The sequence below is a fragment of the Melanotaenia boesemani genome, chromosome 12 (assembly GCF_017639745.1).
Source record: "Melanotaenia boesemani isolate fMelBoe1 chromosome 12, fMelBoe1.pri, whole genome shotgun sequence".
NCBI lineage: Eukaryota > Metazoa > Chordata > Actinopteri > Atheriniformes > Melanotaeniidae > Melanotaenia > Melanotaenia boesemani.
The window spans coordinates 13,599,624-13,620,308 of record NC_055693.1 but is presented as its reverse complement, the minus strand read 5'-3'; the positions used below and the strand labels follow the sequence as shown (position 1 = coordinate 13,620,308).

The 20,685-nt window shown below is 36.3% G+C and overlaps 1 protein-coding gene across 1 annotated transcript in view; it reads left to right on the top strand.

Annotated features, from left to right (window-relative positions):
• uxs1 (UDP-glucuronate decarboxylase 1) overlaps window positions 1-20,638 on the top strand; it is a 37,103-nt gene extending 16,465 nt beyond the window's left edge. The window contains exons 7-15 of the mRNA XM_042002167.1: window positions 3,162-3,266; window positions 4,596-4,655; window positions 6,293-6,414; window positions 10,668-10,787; window positions 11,058-11,101; window positions 18,704-18,764; window positions 18,865-18,922; window positions 19,417-19,520; window positions 19,921-20,638. Of these exons, the coding sequence (XP_041858101.1) occupies window positions 3,162-3,266; window positions 4,596-4,655; window positions 6,293-6,414; window positions 10,668-10,787; window positions 11,058-11,101; window positions 18,704-18,764; window positions 18,865-18,922; window positions 19,417-19,520; window positions 19,921-20,052 (806 nt within the window). The 3' untranslated portion in view covers window positions 20,053-20,638. The remainder of the gene's footprint in view (window positions 1-3,161; window positions 3,267-4,595; window positions 4,656-6,292; window positions 6,415-10,667; window positions 10,788-11,057; window positions 11,102-18,703; window positions 18,765-18,864; window positions 18,923-19,416; window positions 19,521-19,920) is intronic.
• Window positions 20,639-20,685: the final 47 nt, after the last annotated feature.

The window sequence follows — 20,685 nt, the reverse complement described above, 5'->3', positions numbered from 1 at the left end:
TTTTGTGAAATGTTCAGTGTTTTCTTTACTTTCCCAAAGTATTGCTCGGTTTGCTGTAGCTCAGAAGGAAGAGCTGTCGCCTACAAATCAGAAAGTCAATGGATAGATTCCAGGCTTCCTGTGACTACATGCGTGTCCTTGGGCAAGACACTGAACCCCACGTTTTCTCCCAATGTGTCTATCAGGGTATGAATGAATGTGCAGGAAAGAAGAAAGCACTTACTATGTAACCATGGAAGTACTATATGAATGTGACATGTAGTGTTAAAGTGCCTTGACTGGTCAACATGACTAAAAAACGCTATTTAAGTACAGTCCATTTACCATTGCACAATTTCACAGTTTTCATTAGCAGAAAAATCCTTCTTTTTTTCCACACTGCATTGAAACTGTGTTTTGCTTAAAAAATCTAGTAAAATACAAGCTCAGAAAAACCTTTACTCTTCATCCCCTGAAGAAACTTGAAATATGAATCAGAATCACTTGTGAGCATAAATCTTTGGCTTTTATTGTAAATTATTCACTTTGCCCTTGCACTCTTCTCTTTTTCAGACTGTATTTTGAGAAAAAAAAACCTTCATTATTCAAGTGTCTTTGTAAATGTGACAAAGGGGAGAAAACACATATATTAAGTTAAAATAAATAAAAAAAAGCGTTATTGCTTCTATCTATTCTTCTGTTCTGATGAGAGAGTTGGCTTTACAAAGTAGTTCAGACATATATTTTTTGTCAAAAAGTGAAACATCAGATGCTTGAAAACCTACAGCAAGACAAGAGAGAACTTTATTCATCTCTAATAGAGGTCATTGTCATTACAGCAGCAGTCATGGACCAGCAGGAATAAAGGCAATATAACATGACTGGAATTAAACAAAACAAACAAAAACAAAAATAAAACAAATATAGATTTCATTGCAGATTTAACCCCTGCCTCTCACCTGATAAATGCTGGGTTAGGCTCCAGCTTCCCCTCGACCCTTAAATTTAAGATACACATAAGACTCAAAAGGAGGCTAAATATGTAAAGATTTGTATTTAAAACCTATATGGTCCATGTAGGAGCTTGTCAGAATGCCAAGAAAGTTTGATCTAGAAAAAATGTTGAGTAAACTTAGAGACGTCTTTGACTCGAGTGTTTGTGCACCTCTGTTTGTCCTCATAAGACTTTCCTCTGTTCTTTCAGTATCGACAGATCGCAGTGTAATTTCCCAGTGGTTTCTTAAAATTGCCTGAGCTCCCCTACATCCTCAGCCAAACAAAGCAGTGCATTTCTGATCCTTTGTTTGTTTTCTTTGCTATTTCACCTGTCAAAGCTGAGCTCTCTTAGACTCCTAGGCTGTAAGTGAATGAGAGGGTCGGTGTTGGGTTCATGAAATGCTGTATTAGCAGCTGTGTCAATGGGGATTAAAGGCTCAGATAACATTGGCCAAGTGCAAAGTGTGCACAGATGTCTCTGGTAGTAAATTGATTGTATCTTGGTGTAAATATATCACTTTGGACTGTCTACCTTGAAATGTCTCATAGGCCTCATTCGAATTTATGCTAAGGAGACCCCATTAGAATAATAGAATTCATCGACGGCACTAGATGCACCGTTTTTATAGGGAAGCTATCGCCTAGACCAGGGATCTTCAACTCCGGTCCTCGTGAGCTACTGTCCTGCAGGTTTTATGTTCTACACTGATGCAACACACCTGACTCAAATCACTGGGTCATTAACAGGCTTGTGCAGAGGTGTGTTGTAGTAGGAGACATCTGAAACCAGCAGGAGAGTAGCTCACAAGGACCAGAGTTGGAGACCCCTGACCTAGACGTACCTAATTTACATATCATTAATGATTGTCAAATACATTTCCCCCTTGTAATCTTGAGCATAACAGTATGTCAAAATGTACTTCTAATACCAGAAATCTAGTTTTCCACTGCTCATCACAGCATGAAAATCTGGAGTTGGTGTCTCTGTATTTGTGTGTTGAATTGAAGCACAATAGATAGAGAAATGTTGAAAGGGAAGAAGGAACAAGCTATTGAATTGTAATGAGGCAGAGATGAGGAGGTTAAGCTTACAATGAGTGATGCTGTTTTCCTCAGAAAGAAAGGAACTGAATAGTTTATAAAACTGAGGATTATGAAGAGAGCAAGAGAATGGGTCAGACATGCTTAAGGGAGGAAAAAACGTATTAAAGATGCAGGCAAAGAGAAGTACATGGATACGTGACCTGTTTTCTCAAACATGAACAAAGTACACTCAAAGTGCACGACAATCTTTCATCATTAGGATCTGTTTATTTTTGGGTTTATCTTAGGGTCAGCCTCAAAAGTGTCAACAATGGCTCACAATTATTTACAAAAGCGTGAACCACCTTTTACACATACGCATGAAATAATGTATTAATGTGTTTCCTGCCTTTATTGTTTTCATTGTGTTTAGTATTTTTAGATTAAGTCTTCTTGTTTGCTGTTCGTGTCAGAGTTTTGTGTAATCTTCATGAACTCCTATGATTGTGTATTGTTGCAACACTGAAAATGAAATTAGTGCATATGGTTCATTGGTTCAGTTGTACATTTGTAGGACATGCATCCACTCGGACCACACACTGTGTTAAGGGGCAACATTTAAACACTGTTTCCAGAAACTATGGCTGACCACTGTCTTCATTTAACCTCACTGATTTGGTATGGAATAGCCCAAAGAACTCTTCTTGAAGAGACAAAGATACTGCTGGATAACTTTGACTTAACCTTGAAATTTTTTCAAGTTTACACCAGCTGGGCAATTTTAAAGGCCATCCTTCGAGCAGTACGCTACCTAATTATAGATTTTGCTGAAATGTAACATGTATGACCTCAATACTGTGTAGTTTGTTCAGGAGCAGCAACTATTCTGGGTTTAACATAGCAAATCGGAGCAGTACCAAGAGCAGTAATGCTTAGAAACTCGCTGTAGTTTAGAGTATATATGACGGTTTAAATCTACGTTGTTATTACATATTTTTTCTTCAAATACCCACCCTTCACTCCTGTAATTCTGACACATACACCTGCAAATATTTGAGGTTTTAAAATAAAGTAAATAATTTAGTTGCATTGTCGTCAATATTTTCTAATACAGGCGCGTGACTGAAGGTGAGGGGATTTATTGTTTATCTTGTTCTTTCCAGTGGACCAGATTTATCACCTTGCCTCTCCAGCCTCCCCTCCGAACTACATGTACAATCCCATCAAAACACTCAAGACCAACACAATCGGCACACTTAACATGCTCGGTGAGTAATAATTCATGACTATATGAGGCAGATTAAATATTAAATTCTTCTTACATGTTTGTGGCACTTTTATATTTGAAATGTTGACTAAAGTCCTAATTTTTTCTTTTTGTTTTAGTTTAAGTGAAAAAAAATCCTGCTGAATATTTCAGTGTTGAATTGTGTTTTAAAATCTTCTCTCCTCGTTGGTTAAAGCAGAAGAGGAAATAGTGCTCATTTGTGGCTCTCATTAAATTTATAACAATTTTCCTCAACTATTTATAGTGTAAGACCAGACCATTACTTTTAACAGAAAACAAGAGATAACAGAGAATTTCTTTTTTTTCCTGGTTGCTGCCAGACAGATAAAACTTCTATTTCCTGAATAATGAAACTAAGATTTTCTATGAAAACCCTTGAATTGATTTAAATGTCAAAATCTGTTATCGATGCAACCAGATATGTGAGGAGGATCTTTATTCATCATTTTCTATTCATCATTCTTGTCCTTCAGAAGTGCTAAATCTAAGTCTTGCCTGAAATGCAGATCATTTAAAAGTATTACTTAAACTAGATTTCCATGTAAACTCAGAGTTTATATGCTGTGCTGTTAGGCGTTGACTGAAGATGGAAGAAGTCTCAGTACTAAAGTATATTTAAAAAAAAAACCCACCTGCAGAGATCAATATTTACTCTGACTCTTACCACCCACTGGTGTGCAGGCTGGGGTTTACATATCATCTGGCTCAGAATTAGCCCAAAGGGACGGAGAGGAAGGCAAAGGAGCTCAAAGACATGGGGAGAGAAACGCCTATAAAATAATCCAAACTTGTCCTTCATCCACAAAAAACACAAAAAAAAAAAGCACAAAACAAAGTGATGGGGAGGAAAGTACAAAAGGAGCATCATTTTATTGACAAACTCAAGATCATTTTAAGTGAAGTCCTCATCCCAGTGCATTCACTGGACAGTATTACACTGACAAATGAGAAGCTTGACAAAAGGCATGCACAAAGAGGCGTTGTCTTCTCACTTCAGTGCAGCAGGAAATACACAGACCAGTATGTTAAACCATGCAAATGTTATGGCACAACATGTCTCAGGTCAGGATACCCAGTCCATCGCTATTGTACGGACACTTAAAAGAAGATATTAAATGTTGAATTTCTACACTAGAGTGTTTGAGTCAGGAATGACAGCTGCCATCTTAACTTACACAGTAATGCAGCTTAGATGAGAGCGATGAGAAAAGCTTTTCTGCTAGAGTTGGAATAAACAAAAGCTTGGTGTAGAAATTTTTTGACAAACAGAGAAAAAAGAAGACTATTTACACAAAGTTGTCTGTTGTAGGTCTGGCCAAGCGTGTGGGTGCAAGACTTCTCCTTGCTTCTACTTCTGAGGTTTACGGAGGTAAGAAGTAATGCATTTAAACCAAAAGCTCCAAGAACTTAAATGGCCTGAGGCTTTTTTCATGGAACAAAAATTCACTTCAGGCCCGAGTCTTTACACTTTTGCTCAGGTCTAAGGTACAGAGCAGGTTAGACAAATTCATTCAGTTGCCTCCACAACACTGTGTGGATCCGTCACACAGAAGCCTGCAAAGCAGTTAAACCAAACGGGACGCTCCAGGTGTGTTAGCAAGAGCTCTGGAGAATATGTAGAGTACTGGGTTCAAACCTAAGTTGTAATAAATATTCATGTTTGAAAAAATATTTATTTATGAAAGACATTTGTGATCGAAAAAGGCAGTTGTAGGCAATAGGCTCGGATTGTGACCTGTGACCACGCCGAGATGCTGCTGCATGCTCTATCCTTCTGTCCATATGCTGTCAGTCTCATTTCCCATTACCAGATAAAGTAGAAAAAGCAGACATGTGGCTTGACGACTAGCAAAACGGTTAAATTGTGTGAGTCTTATGTGAGAGTTGACAGCCCCGTCAGCAGCTATATTACATTAGAAAGAGCTCTGATTCAGTTCCTTTATGAGTGTTTCGTCTTCACAGATGAATGCTAACTGACCACTGAGCAAGCTGACATCTAATGTTCTCACAGTATTGCAATCATACTTCAGCCAATTTAAAGAGCCAAACAGGTTAATTTGACACATGCTAATGTATCCTTTTCCCCTTTTTTCCATTAAGCGATTGTATTTAAGCAAAATGGTACATCTCTTACCTGCTTGGAAAACATCCTGTGCAGAGTGACAGACTGCCGATGACAACTTATTAATTCATTTCTGTCTTTTTTTCCCCCCTTCCCCTGGTTCCTGAAAATGATTAAATGATCATTTATACATTATTATTACTGACATGCCTGCAGTCCAGACTTTTCAACAGCTCTCCACATTTGGAGCGTTATAAAACATGACATGAATTTGAAGACCCAGGACTTTATTCTGTGTCAGACAAAGTTCCTGCTCCTTACTTCCCAGATGTTTACAGACTTGTTAAAAAAAAGAGGGGCTGCCACACAGTAGTAACCATGACCCTTTCTAACTTCTTTTTAGTTTTGTTGCTACTATCAGATTTAAGATGAGCAAATTAAATAGTTTTAAATGTTAAAATGTTTCAACATTTGATATGTTTTCTTGGTTTTATTGGTAATAAATGATTACTTTATAAGATTAGCGAATCTTGCATTTTAAACAGTGTCACAGCTTGTTTTGGAACTGGGATTGTATTTGATTAATAAAATATCAAGATTATTGTCAGTACCCTATTTTATACCATACCTGTTGCTCTACCACATCTGGCTTTCTGAAATGTTTATTTTTATTATTTTTTATTAATATTTAAGGATCTTGATCTTGATGTTAACAGTTTTTAAAAAAATATTCTTGAAATATATTCTTATATGGTGTCTTTTTTTTTTATCTAAATTGCTCAGGGCTAAAATGCAGCTGAATTTTTAGGGAAAACAGCAAGTGAAGTGTTTCTGTGCAGAACTGAGCAAGATGGAAAAGCACTTTTTTGTATAAAAATTGATTTAGCTGTACTTCTTAAAAACCAATCAAGACGTGAGAGCTTCAACATATGTTTTTGTTCCAGATCCAGAAGTTCACCCTCAAAATGAAGAGTACTGGGGGCACGTGAACCCAATTGGTCCGCGTGCGTGCTATGATGAAGGGAAACGGGTGGCAGAGACGATGTGCTACGCTTACATGAAGCAGGTATCGTCGGTGTAACAAATGAAAAAAGACTCATGTTATTTCTTTTTTCTGTCTGATTGACGCTTGTGTTAACCATGAGTTTGAAGTAGAGCCTGTTCACAGTTAAACATGATCACTCTTGATGTATAATTAATGTATTTCTTCATACAGAAAAACAGGTTTTCTTCCATTTAGGAGTCACTGGAGATGTGGTCGATTTTTGAGGATTTCTTGATTATAATGAAAAATTAATGTGACAGTTTTCTAAGCACCATCATCATAAACTGTAAATATTTAGCAGCTAAAACACAAACAGTAAATACCAGCATCTAAATAATAACAGCAAAACAGCCACAAGATTGAAGAATGAAATCATTTAGTCAGTTGTTTGATGGCATAGTTTCATATTGGAGAATCTATTACTGAATCTAAGATGAGCTATATGATGATAAATTTAGAAAACCTCAAGATAATTCCAGTTATGTAAAGCCTTTTCAATAATGACTAGATTGACAGCAGCCTTTAATGATCTGATATGATTGAGTCCTCTTGCCTTTCCTTCAGGCAGGTGATATTTATTTATCTGCTCGTCTTCTGCTACTCCTCAGCAGCTCATTATTTTTTTTCACACTTGCTCGGAGAATTCTCAGAAATGGCCGCCTTTCAAAATCCAGCTGTCAGACGGTCATGCAGATGGATGAAAATATCACACATTACATCTACTGCCCAGTCATATAATCAAAATTTGTTAACATTTAAAAAGTGATGGGTATGCAGTGGATGAGAAAGACATGTCTTATGGGCTTTTTTTTTGCCAGCAGAGGCAGATAATCAATTTATTTGATCAATTTTCACATGTATAAATTTTTTATACAATAACAATTATGCTTAGATATTTTTACAATCTTTACTGAGACATGTACTGGTTCTGCTAAATATTTATAATGTAAATCATAAATGCCACTCAAGTCTTTGAGATTTTGCTGCTATCTGTGGTAGATAAAAACAAAAAAAAGTATAATTGTCCTGGCTCTGCAGTGGAGGAGCCAAAGCCAAGAAGGGAGAGCAGAGCTTCTGCCAGGTGGAGGATTGTGTAAATGTGTCCTTTAGGCGTGTTTTGTGATCCAGTTTGATGAATGGCTGTCTAGTTTCTAAGCTTCAGGCTTGAAGGCCAAACTACATACACCCCCTTCCAGATGGATGTTAGCAATCAGTATCAAACAAAAGACAGGAAGCTCCTCTTAGATGTGAATTTATCACCAGAAAAATTCAAATAGTGCGTTTAGTTTGACTTTGAAATTAGAATTAGTGTTTAATAGGTTTTTATAAAATGCAGTATGAGATACATGAATCTGGTTTGAGGTCTGAGTTCAGATTTCAACTCTTGAAGGTGCAAAAAGAACAAGAAAAAAAAGTCATAACCAAACTAAACTTGAAATGTGTCAGTTTTTGAGTGACAGGCTAATTACTGTTCACTACCTGCAGATTGAACCTGAAAATATAACATGCTTCATGAGGAGTGAAATGTGGTGGATTTCAAATAGCAGAGTGAACTTACAAACTGACCTTTTGCACACCTCTTTGCCTCATTATTCAGTGGCCTTTTTGCAGATTTGTTTGTCTCAAACTTAGAAAAATCTGTTAATTTTTTTAGTTGTTTTTTTTTTTTACATCCTCCTCATTAATGAAAATTTCCCCACCGGCTCAGTTTATATGAAAAATCTGCAACTTGGCATGAAGAAGGTGACCGTGTGATTTCAGTGCATTATTACACACATTAAATGTTATTAAAACTTCCAAGGGAGCTCTTCATTTTAGTTCAGTACGGAGTTATTTTTGTTTTAAAACTCGCATTTCTATTTTTAAAATGTGTGAACACCAATTTGTTTCCATGTTCTTTTTTTATTACTGTGAGGATTTTCATGGACTTAGAATTTGTTAATGCATATCTGAATATTATCATAGTTCTTTAGGCACAATAATTACATGCAGAATTTAGATGGCAAAATATATACCTATGATTACGGTTCATTTACTGAATTATCAACAACATGATCATCAAAGTTTGTAAACTAAGTTTAGAGAAGAGCGCCACATGTGTTAACTTCAATACACCATCTTCCACTGACACTGGGTGGACACCAGCATTCTTTTCTGTGACCTTTTTTATCATTATGTCCACATTCTGTCCTTGTTCCTCTTCATACTGACTATATTTGAATCTTATGAATTTTTATGTCACATTTCCAAAGAACAATCTACATAGTTTTCATGTTTTTATTCATGTCATATCATCAAATATGGGTCCACTTAGCATCTGAAGTAGTATGTAGTGATGCATTAGGATGAGTTTAAAGGCCATGGGTTTATAAAAAGTGTTTGCTGCATCTTTAAGATCAGTGAGAGCATCCATCATGTAGTTGGCCTAATTGATTTATTCTTTGTTGATGAGTGGGAGTTAGTGTGTCAAATGTTCTTCCAGAAAACAATCCTTGCTGCAGGGGTCAATTTATTTTTCTCTGATTGATTCTCACATGCTGTAATGTGGTTCATTCTGCATCCCTTGACTGGAGAAAGCTTTCGTTTTGTAAAGACCCCTGCAGAACAGAATGTGGGGGAAAAAAAAATTAAAAAAGAAAATACAGCTGCATTTATGTTTACTTGACACTGTGTAGTATAGCTGTAGTTCTGCAGGGACCGTGTTATTTATTAGGTGGTAAATTACATTTAAAAAAGGTGCAGCTTGCAAAGATGGCAGATGATAATAATTTGCCCTAGGCTATATTTTAAAAGCTATCTTTAAAGCTAATTTGTTGCTAAGTTTACATTCACAAGTGTAAAAATAATTTAAAACCATGAGTAAAAACTTGCAGGAAGTTCAACATTATGTGGATCGCTTTGGGCAAAATGCTGTTTAAACTAAGTTACTTTGCTTTGTTACCAGTGTAACTGTTTATTGATTTAGTGTTAAAAAAAGTCCATTTGTATTTCAAAGCTTGTCTCTATTATAAGTCTTGCACCTCAATATAAAATACTTCTGTTATTCAGTAAGGACAGGCAGAAAATGTTTTAAAATACAGACCTTTGAATCAAAGGTTTAACTATTTTTTCTGTGAAAATAATCTCAAGTACAGTTATGTGGGGGTGGGGGGGGGGAGTCTTGGGAAAAGCCACCCCTCACTTTTTTTAAATATTGCCAGAAAAATGGGAAATAGTTGCAGCAATTTATTGACACCAGTAGAAACACAGTATATAAGGCAAATACAGATGTGGTAGAAAGGAATCTGGTATTGTGTAACAACACAGCCTGAACTTCATAGACAAACTGTCTTCAGGAATAGTTCTGCAGGTTTCTTGAAGGATTTTCCAAAGCTCTTCTTTCGACATTTTGTTCTGTGAAGATGAACCCAGACTGCTTCAGTACGAGGAGGATTTATAAGACCTGGTGCCACTGATTTCAGTCCAGTTCTTGTGTCATTTGGCAGACCACAATCTTTTGTCCCCGTTTTCTTTTCTTAATGACGTCTTCCATGGAGACCAAGTTCAGTAAATGGAAGTTTGCACCTTTTAAGTCCTGTGTCTGGTCTTGGCTGGATTTTTATTTTATCCGTCTTAAGGAAACACTTCAATGATGTTTATCTTTTGCAGGTGTTTTTTAGGCTTGTTACTTCTGCTTTTGTTCTCAACTTGTCCAGTTTCCTCAGAGACCATCTTAAACATGACATAAAAATATGACAGTTATTATTTTTTAAGCTAATAGCTCTTTGTAAATCAACTTGTTGGTACATTAGCACTGTTTCATGTCTGTAAAAAACTGTGCTTTTTTATTTTTTGCATTTTTCACAGATGCAATTAAATAAATGGGGAAAACATTTTTGTGTCTCAGTGACAAGATGAGTAACAACTATCCTAAAGATTTGATTTAAAATAGGTTGTTATTTGTTAACACTGCCTCATTTATAGTTTGGTGCCATTTTTTTTATTCAAACATAAAAGGCTAATTTGCAAGTATTTCCAAGTCTAACATTATCTGTGCTGTCATTTATGTGCAAACATGTTATTTTTTCATGAATAGATGTTTACGGAACTAATTTACATTTTTTCTTTCAGAAACATTTTCAGTCAGTTCCCTTAATGCATACAATTTTCCTTTCAACTTTACCAATGTGTTTTTATCAAAGAAGAGTAAAATAAATCTTAATTATAAGACATCAAAATGAAATTTATAATACAGGATTGTGTTTTAAGTGGCTCACGTCCCTCTCTGCTTTCAGGAAGGTGTAGAAGTGCGAGTGGCAAGAATCTTCAACACATTTGGCTCCAGAATGCACATGAACGATGGACGTGTTGTCAGTAATTTCATCCTTCAGGCTCTACAAGGAGAACCTCTCACGGTATGTATTTTAAGCCTTTCACTTATGTCATTTCATCTTAATGATCTGTGCTTGAGATAAACATCCAGACTTTCCATCTCCACTGTTTGCGTTTTAAAGAGATGTGCATATGGAAGAGTTTACATGAGATAATGATTGATGAGGATTGCTTCTTGCTCTCTCTGAATTTTAATCTTATTATTCAGCCCTCAGGTGTACCTTTATTTGTTGTATAGAAATTTAGTTTTATGCCCCATGGTGGTAATAATCCACTTCTTTTTATTCCTCTAGGTTTATGGTACTGGTTCCCAAACAAGAGCCTTCCAGTATGTCAGGTAAGTAATAAAACCGCTTGTATTTTGACCCTGAAACATTTCTGTTATCATCCACTGATAATAAAAGTATATAAAAGTGTAGATAGCTTGCAGTTAAAAACAAATTCTATTAATATATTACATGCCACACAGATGTACTGTGTGTTTGTTGTGAGTTGTTACTTTAATCTTAAATTGGTGGCCTTCCTCCTTTAATGCTTTGCAAGCCCACATCTAGATGCTATATTGTCCTACAGGCATTAATAACAGGAATAGTTGGCGTTGTTGGCTTCTTTTGGTTGTGTTGGTGTTGTTGTTTGTCCTGTTATTGCTCCGCTAATCAGTCAAAGTGGATGAAGATCTATTAAGTTTGCCGAGTGCACATTTTGTCAGAGCTTCACTGTTGGGTGTCGTTTCAGGCACTTCGTCCTTGTTCTGAGATTTGTTGATAATAATTCTGTTGGCGGCCCTTCCCAGTTTGAGCTAACTTTTCAACCAGTCAGGATTTGACCTGTGGGTAGCATCGTCTTCAAGGACTATGCACTGTTAAGTCTTTAGTGAAGTCCACGTCTGTTCATCTGTGTTGAAAGAAAATACACAAAATCCTTCATTCTTTGGGGTCTGAGAATGATTCAGATGACTACCACAAACGGGCCCAATGACACCACAATATAACACAGTGACAGATTCCTTTTTTCTTCTTGTAGATTTGGAGCTTGATTCTAAAGCCAAAAATACTCCATCAGCATTTGCTGAACATCAGAACAGACACTTTCTCACATAACTGCACACACTTTCTTGTTTTTAAGCATTAATGCTCTTATGAATAATATCTTTTTATGTTTTTTTTATATAATATGGTTCACCTGCTCCATATACAGTAAGTACATGTTGGCTCCTATCCCACAGCAGCACTTGTTTTGTGGTGCTTCAGTAGTTTTAATTTTTTTTTTTTTGTTTTCGTAGCACAGTGTGACATATCAAATATATTTGTAAAATTGTTGAGGAGAGTCGCACCCACAATCCCATCATTAAACCCATCAGAAATATTACTCTTCAGGTAAATCCCTGAATTTTATACTATCAAAATTCATTGTATAATACAGATACTTTGGAACATGTAAAGTAATTATATGTTTTATAGGTGAAGTTTATGTTCAATCCCACTGAGTATTACAACTATGCCACCTGCTGTCATAAAATGATAGATAACTGTATATTTTCCTTTTACTTGTAAGATTTGAAATGAAGGAATATCGTTGTAAGTTTAGGCTCTATTTAGTCAGAAAAACATCTCATGTTTGGTGACCTTCCAGCTGGGATTGGCTCAAAACATCACATCACAAATCAAAACCTACATTTGTCATCTTATTAATTAAGAAGCGACAAAGAGGAACGTCACCGCATCCTGTGGTCTGCGTAGTCAGATACAGACTGTGTTGCTGTGCTTCCAGCACGCCACATCTAGGCACTGTTGGTGTGTTTTTTGCTTGTGACTGTGTCATAGTGACACAAGGCGTTTTCCAGGTTCAAAGAGTAGTTATCAGTTTGTTATGTGGTTGTGTTGAGATTAATTTAATCAGTTTGACTAAGAGAGATCAGAGACACAGACATTTGAAGCCTTCATATCTCATCGAAGCATTTACCTGCTGCCCTGAATGACTTTAGTGTTGGTTAAACTGTCTGTAGGTAAACTTTTCTGAAACCTCAGATGACATGGGGTAAACGGAAGTGACTCCTCCATTGCTTGTACGGGAATATATTCAGTTCTAATGCCTCCCTCGGAGCAATCCTGCTGTAACTAAACTTACTTTGATCACATTTACAAGTGCTCCATTTAACAGATTTTATGTGTTGGAGGAATTCATCTCTGTGGATTTAATTAGGATTTGCTGACTAACACACTCAGTCAATATGCCATCAGAACCTAATAAAGATATGTAGTTTATTAAAATGCTTTTAAAATAAACTAAATAAAAAATTTTCTGCAAGGTCATTAAGAGTGGAATTACATTTCTTTTGACAGCAGGTTCATTAACTTTGTTTACCTTGAAGGAATGATATGAGCTGCTATTGTTTATGCAAGGCTGACTGCTTCTTTAGCAAACAGTAATTGTATTGACTGCATTCTGTTCTGTGTAAAATCGTTGTCTCGTTAACTGATGTACAAGACTTCAGGTTTTTACAGTATAATTAGGAATTTTCTCGTTTTTTTTACGTATCCTAATCGATTGAATTGCATTGTCACTATTCTTCTGTCTTAGACCAAAGTCTTAATGAAAAACAAGTAATATTTTTAGCAAAAACTACAAAAATTTTAATTTAATTGTTTTTTTTTAACATATTTTACAAGTTATTTATACAAATATAGAAATCTGCTGCATTTCTTGCAAAATTTGAACACAATTTTTGACTATGAGTCAAACTGAATAACTTCAATTATTTTGTTTATTAAATATTTGCATTGGGTTCTGTATGCAGTTGTTCTTCTGACAGGTCTCCCTTTAAAGGACTTCGACATCATGGCATGATGATGTTTCTTTTCTCCTGGTATTCCCTGAACAACCAAAGAGTCAGCAGTGTTTTATGCCTCTTGGGATGCTGTCTTGCATGAAAACAGTATTATTTAGGAAGGCATTTTTTATATCAAAGTCAAAAGTCCTCACTTAGGATGTGCACTTTTGTGTGCATAAACCCAATATTTTAGAAAAATAACAGTCTGGTTTTAGGACAAACCACAGTACCGAGGCAGCCCTTTCAAAGATTGTTAATGATCTCAGGTGTAGCTGAGAATCCCATTTCACCTCTTGGCTGCAACATGTAGCCAAAGAAAGCCATTAGTCACTTTTTATTTTATTTTATTTTATTTTATTTTATTTTATTTTATTTTATTTTATTTTATTTCATGCTTAACAAGAACTTAAAAAAACAAACAATACAACAAAAATTTTCAAACACCTGAATGAAAAGAAGCAGAAAGAAGAAAATCAACAAAATCAAATCAATTCATTAGTAGGAAACAGTATAAAGAGCCAATAAATGTTTTTTTTTTTTTTTACATTAAATTGTTAAAGGTTCAGGAATTAGTGGAATGTTGAATTGTAGGAATCGTGTTTAAAACACATAAAAGGGAAAGTTGTTATAATTTAAAAGGAATAGAGGTATTTGAAAAACCAACATTTAGGAGAAACTGAGGGAACGCTGTGTTACAGTAAAATAGAATAGAATAGAATAGAATGCCTTTTATTGTCATTATACAAATATACAATGAGATTAAGCCAACCCCAGTGGGGTTCCACACTGTGGAACAACTTGAATCAGGAAGTCAAAAGAGTAGAAGTTGGTGTTTTCTTTAAGAAAGCAATAAGGAAATATGAAGGACTGTATTAATTTAGTAGTATGGTGACACCAGTAAGCTGGGTTGTTGGATGATTTTCTTATAGTGATGTATTATTGTTTGTTGAATCATTCATTGTTCATTAATATCAAATGGTTAATAATGAAAAAGGATGTCGATGTGATAAAGGGGCAGATATAAGTTTGTTCTTCTCCTTTTCAGTATTTCAGTTTATTGTGTTATTTTATGTAATCAGCTTTTCATTTTGTCTGTTTGCTTAAAATAAAATAAAAATTATTAAAAATAACATCAGGCTATGTATTTTAGAGTGCGGATGAAGAAATGTTCAGAGATGTCAGAGAAGTTAGTTTCTGATTGGTGTTATTTTGCTTTTTTTCGGGGACTTGACCACGTTAGACCAGGTCCTGCTGAAAACCTGCAAGAGTTAGGATGTTCAAATCCGGACTGAATTATTCTACAGAGCTTGTAGATTCATTAACACGGCTTTTGAATTGTGAGACTTTTATTTGTGAAAACGCACGTAAGGCTTGTTTTATTTATTTATTTAGTTAGTTAGTTAGTTAGTTAGTTAGTTAGTTAGTTATGACATCTAGACCACATCAGACCAGGTCCTGTTTAAGATTAGTGCAGACAGTTTTTGCTTTAAGCCAATGTTGAGTACAGTGTTGTTGGAACAGGGTTGTCATTCGCAAGCCATGAAGAACGGCCTCCATCTGAGCCACGCAGTGGGTGTTAGCATTCAGTGTTGAACTAAACTGTTTAAAATAGGGGTGGACAATATGAAGTACAACTAATATTGTGATATTTTTTGGGTGTTATATATCTCAGTGTTTGGAAATCTCCTCAAAAACACTGTGTAGATGCTGAATTACCTTTCTGGCTGGTTTATTTTACAAATCTGTCGTGCTGTTTTTGTTTTTCTTTTTGTGAACCACATTTTATGTAACGTCTTCCTTGCGACACCCGAGCTGCTGCCGGATGATAGATCCAGTACTGTTTTTCTTCTGAACAGACGACTTGGTTCAGAAGTAATTTAGTTCACACTCAAGATTTCTGGGTGGGTGGGGGAGTGTGCTGCCTTGCTGTGAGAGGCTTTAGTAGAGTGTGAGGGAGGTTAAAATATGAAGTAAATCACATCTAAATGACTTAAATCATTGCTGTGTTCAATGATCGCAATATATCCATTTAATACGTTGCATGTTGAACATTTTGTGACACATCATCCACCTCTAGTTTAAAATGAATATACATGCATTCATGGGCCTACTGAAAACTCCAGTGTATCACAATTTTTGAGCTTTGTTTAGAGATGGATAAAGTCCTCTATATTTGCATCTACAGTTTTTTTAAGGCTCCAAAGCCATCTGCACTTTAAAATATTTGCTGCTCAGTGGTCACTTATCTCTCGCTGCCCTTTTAATTCTACAGATTTACTAAAAGATTGACTCTTATCAGCCTTAATCTGACTGATATTGTCTATCCTCTGAATAAGTCTCACATCTTTTCAATTTATACGATGTAGCCGAAGTGTCTGCAGCAAGAAGCTGCTCCGTAGTGTCATTTTGTAGCTGTGTAACTTTGCTTTGCTCGCCATGTGGAAACAAAGCAAAAGAGGTGACTGCTGCCATTGTATAATCTGTGCACTGTGCAAGCCCTCCTGTCAATTATGATGATTTGTTGGGCACCAGAACACCATTTTCTATCCCAGCATGCAACTTCTGTATCTTGAACAGCTGAAGAAAATACAAAGGGATATGTCTTCCCATGTGCTCTTTTTGTAAATACTCTGTTATCACAAACTGTTTTTTCTCTCTTTTTTTTTACTTTTCTATTAATCTCATATTGCTTGGTAGAGAAAACTACCCCTTAAGAGATTTTTGTTGTTATATTAAAAGCAGGCACTGCAGTAAACAATATTCTGAGTTTCATAAGAATTTTAGACATTTCTGTCAGGTGGATGAGCAGAAAGCCAGAGCCTTCAGATCAGGATTATTTAAGATGTGATCAGTGAGGAGTCTTTTCTTCAGCCAGTTCAGCTACAACACATCATGAATTTGGAAACTCTGTAGACTTTAAACAAGCTATTTTGATGTTAAGTAAATAAAGATTTTTGTTTGTATGCTTGTTTAACTCAGAGATTAAGTGGCCTCAGAAAGACTGCCAGTAGTTGTTTATCTGCAAACTATAACACATAATCATGCCAGGCTCCCCACTAAAGTCTTCAAATGAGTTGGTAGTGAGATTTGCATAATTTCTTTTAAATTGAATGACTAATTAATTCCATGCTAGATTCATCACCACACTATACCCTCTCATTTTCCGACTTTCAGCTTGGTGGAAAATATATTTCTACGGGCAAAAGGAAAGGAAATGCTTTCTATTGTTCCACTGCTTAAACTGACAATAATCTGTTAGGTAAAATATAGACTGTACATAAAAGCCTCTGTAAAGTTGCTGGGGGGGTGATGCCTGTTGGACGCTGGTAATGAACAGTGACATCGGTAATTTAGAGTTCAACCTTTTTCTGATGTTTGTGAGTTTCAGTAATAAACACTTTTAGAGGTCTGCAATTTACAGTCCCTTAGAACCGGATGGATGTATTCTGAAGCCATATAGTCATTTTTGGACGGTAGTTTTTGCTTTATTTTTACTTTATTTTCCAGCAATTCCCATGACAATTTGCACCATTTGATTATAGCTTTCAGCCTTTTTCCACCAAACATCAGTGCAAGGAAATACTCACGGTAAATGTCAGAAGCCTCACACATTAGCAGTCGCTGATGGTACATGGGGTTAAACTGCACATTTGCACGGCTCTTATTCTGATGCAACGTGTTCTTCTTTAAAGCAACAACACACATATCCAGCAGTTTAAAAGTAATATCTCTCAGAACACTGTGGATGAAGCAACATTCTGCAAGTTTATTTTATGAGGTAAGTTTCAGGAATGAATGCATGTTTCTCATTCTGATACCGACTTCCTTAGTGAAGCTGTCTGAGAGCTTCCTGAGAGCAGAGCAAAGAAGTAATACAACAGGAAAAAAAAAATTCTGGTCCTTGGCTGTGTGTCAAAATATGTTCAACTGAACTATAATGAATATATTATCCAGCATTAACACAGTTATTAAGGAATGCAAACCAGTTCAGTTGCTTTCAAAATGAGCTCAATTCTGTAGGATAAAGAAACAGTCCATTAAGATTTCATAAGATTAAAAAAAAAAAAAAAAAACTCTTTGAAGATCCAGTCCATTTTCTTGACATCAGTGTCTGCTTTCACTTGTTCCCAATGAGAAAATGTAAATGTTTTCATGTAAAATTTAAATATAAATAAACAAGTACAATGTACAAATATGAATATACATTCAAATATGATTATGCATCAAATATTTCCTAAGCTGCATGAGAGATAGCCTGTCTTATCTGTGTTTACACTTACCCATTCATTTGTAGGTCTGATAGAAGTTTACAAAAGCTTTGTTCATATGTGCACTGGAGTCCTAAAATCTCTGATGATGCTCTGGAACGGTGGCCTTTGACAATGCAATGTCCACAACTGGGATTTTCCACCTAGCCTCCCAGTAAATTTCCAGATCATCAGCAAGTAATGGTGTATGAGCATTTATGGTTTCTGAGCTGGCGACTGTGTCATGCTAACCTGTACACTGCTTTCCGCTCACATACAGATCTATTCTGCACTTGTATCAACACAACAAAGAGCCTCACTGGATATTCTCAGCATGTCCTAAAGAAAAAAGAGAATTCACCCAATAATTTCTACATTATGCGCTGCCTGTCATTGCGCTGTATAATCCCAGCTGAGAGAGCGCATCTCCAGCAGTGCTGTGACGTGCTTGTGTGAACGGCAACTGTGGAAAAAGACCAGAACAAATTGCTAGGATTTTCTCCTTGAAATTTCACGTTTCACGTCCTTGCACATTCACCATGGACACCAGCGTTATTGCTGTAAAAACGTTCTTTGTCTGATGCAGATTAATTGTAAAACATTGATTTTCTGAAAAATAATAAATAAAATATATTTGGTTCAAAAAGGAGTCATTATGTTGCAGCTGGCTTTCTCTGGCCTTGGAAGTTTTTGTTCCAGTATGATGATGTGCATAATGAAAAAGTAATACTGCAGCTATTTTCATTTCAGATGAGAAATTTGAATTGTGAACACGTACATTCTTCCAAAATGCTCTTATTATGTTTTTTACTAGCTGTTTGCAATATTTATTTCTTTATGTCTCTCAATTTGTTTTTTCCAGCGATCTGGTGAACGGCCTTGTGTTGCTGATGAACAGTAACATCAGCAGTCCAGTGAATCTGGTAAGTTAATCATTCAGTGTTTTCCCAGAAATTGAGATGCAAATATTTTGTTTGTGTTTCTCGTTTAGACTGAAATAATGAAATCAAATGGTGGTTGCAGGGGAACCCAGAAGAACACACCATACTGGAGTTTGCCCGTCTCATCAAAAGTCTTGTTGGTAAAGCAATAACTGTTATCTGTGTGTCGCTCATGAGCCCTCCTCTGTTGGATCTGCATTAGACACTTATCACCCTGCATCTCACTGCAAGCAGAATTTAGTGCCTTATAGTCAGTATACTCTTAACACAAAGACATCATAGATCATTTCAACATTTTCTTTGATGGAGAGCAACTGAGGCCAAAATTCACAGCTGAAATGATACCAAAAGCTTAAAAACCTGTGTTCAGTTTGATCAAAAACATGGGGAAAACATGAGAGCGAGATGCTTCTCTGATGATTCTCTGGAATCATTTATCTCCTTATAAATTCCTTTTAGAGGGTGCACATCTGCTCCAGCTGCACATCTGCTAGAGCTGCTGATCAGAAACCTTAAGAAACACAGTTGAAGAATGGAGAATCATAGTATTTTTTCTCTCTCTTTGTACACTCCTCCCTGTTCCTAAACAGTCTTTAAACAAACATTCCCATGTCTTTAAAATATGCCCGCACAGTGAGCCAAAGCCAGATCCAGTTCCTGTCAGAGGCCCAAGATGACCCTCAGAGAAGAAGACCTGACATCCGAAAGGCTAAGATGATGCTTGGCTGGGAGCCAGTGGTACGTGTGATGCGCGCCAGTCAGTGATAAGAATCTAAATGTTTTTAGGCTCACACCACAGCTCAGGTCTGATTTTTTTTGCCCACATGTGACTCATATCAGATTTGTCTTCTTTTTTATATACACATGCTTTGTGTCTTATTCTCTGGTTTTAGTGTATGTCTTACAGCGTTACAGTGCCACTTACATGCTTGACACGTATGCTACATTTTGAGTGGCTTTGTGTGGATGAACACATTTCTTGTAACAATTCCCTCTTCACAGAAAAAGCTTTTTCAAATGAAATCGGTTTCATCTTTATGTGGTTGTAGTCTTAAACTGTCTGCAATGTGTGGTGTTTATTCATGTATTTATAAGAGTGGTACCGTAATGTTGTTTGTTTTGCATCTTGTATTAACAGGTGCCCTTGGAGGAAGGCTTGAATAAAACTATTCAGTACTTCAGTCGAGAACTGGAGCACCAGGCCAACAACCAGTACATCCCCAAACCTAAAGCTGCTCGCATGAAGAAAGGAAGACCCAGACACAACTGATACCAGGTTTTCCTCCATGCGCTCCTCTGCAAAACCAAGAGAGAAGACTCCTCAAAGAGCCAAATGACTTTTTGACTTTCCCTGCTGAGGTGTGCACTTTTGAAGAAGAGAGTCCTTATTTTTTATTATTTTTTTCTTTTTTAAGAAGCAGAAACGACTTTCTCCTTAAACCCTCCCTTAAAAGCTGGTGTTGCCTTGTGCCGGTGCTGCAGCTACATTGGTAGTGAGGCCTTCCTTACCAGAACTTTCTATGTCTGATGGACAATGAATCAAAGAGGCAAGAACAAGAATCTCTTTTGTGAATTTTGTGCTTTTGCTATTTAATGCTCTGCCAATGAGAATCCTGCAGACAGCTCAGACTGTGCAGCCCTACTTTTATCTTTTCATGGTGTTTTGTGTCCAGAGATGAGCTTCCTGTTCCTGTTTTTCTCATCAATGGCATACCAACTTACACTGCAGGACTCTAAAAATCTTCTAGAAAGACTGTTACACCATCGTCATCGTCGTGTTTGTGAAATCTCATGTCAGGATGTGAGTTATTATTTTGATGTGAAAATGATATTTTAATAAAATATTTCTGATAGTTTTTCTGGTATATTGTCAATTAATTAGTAGTTTTAAAGAAAAGAAAAA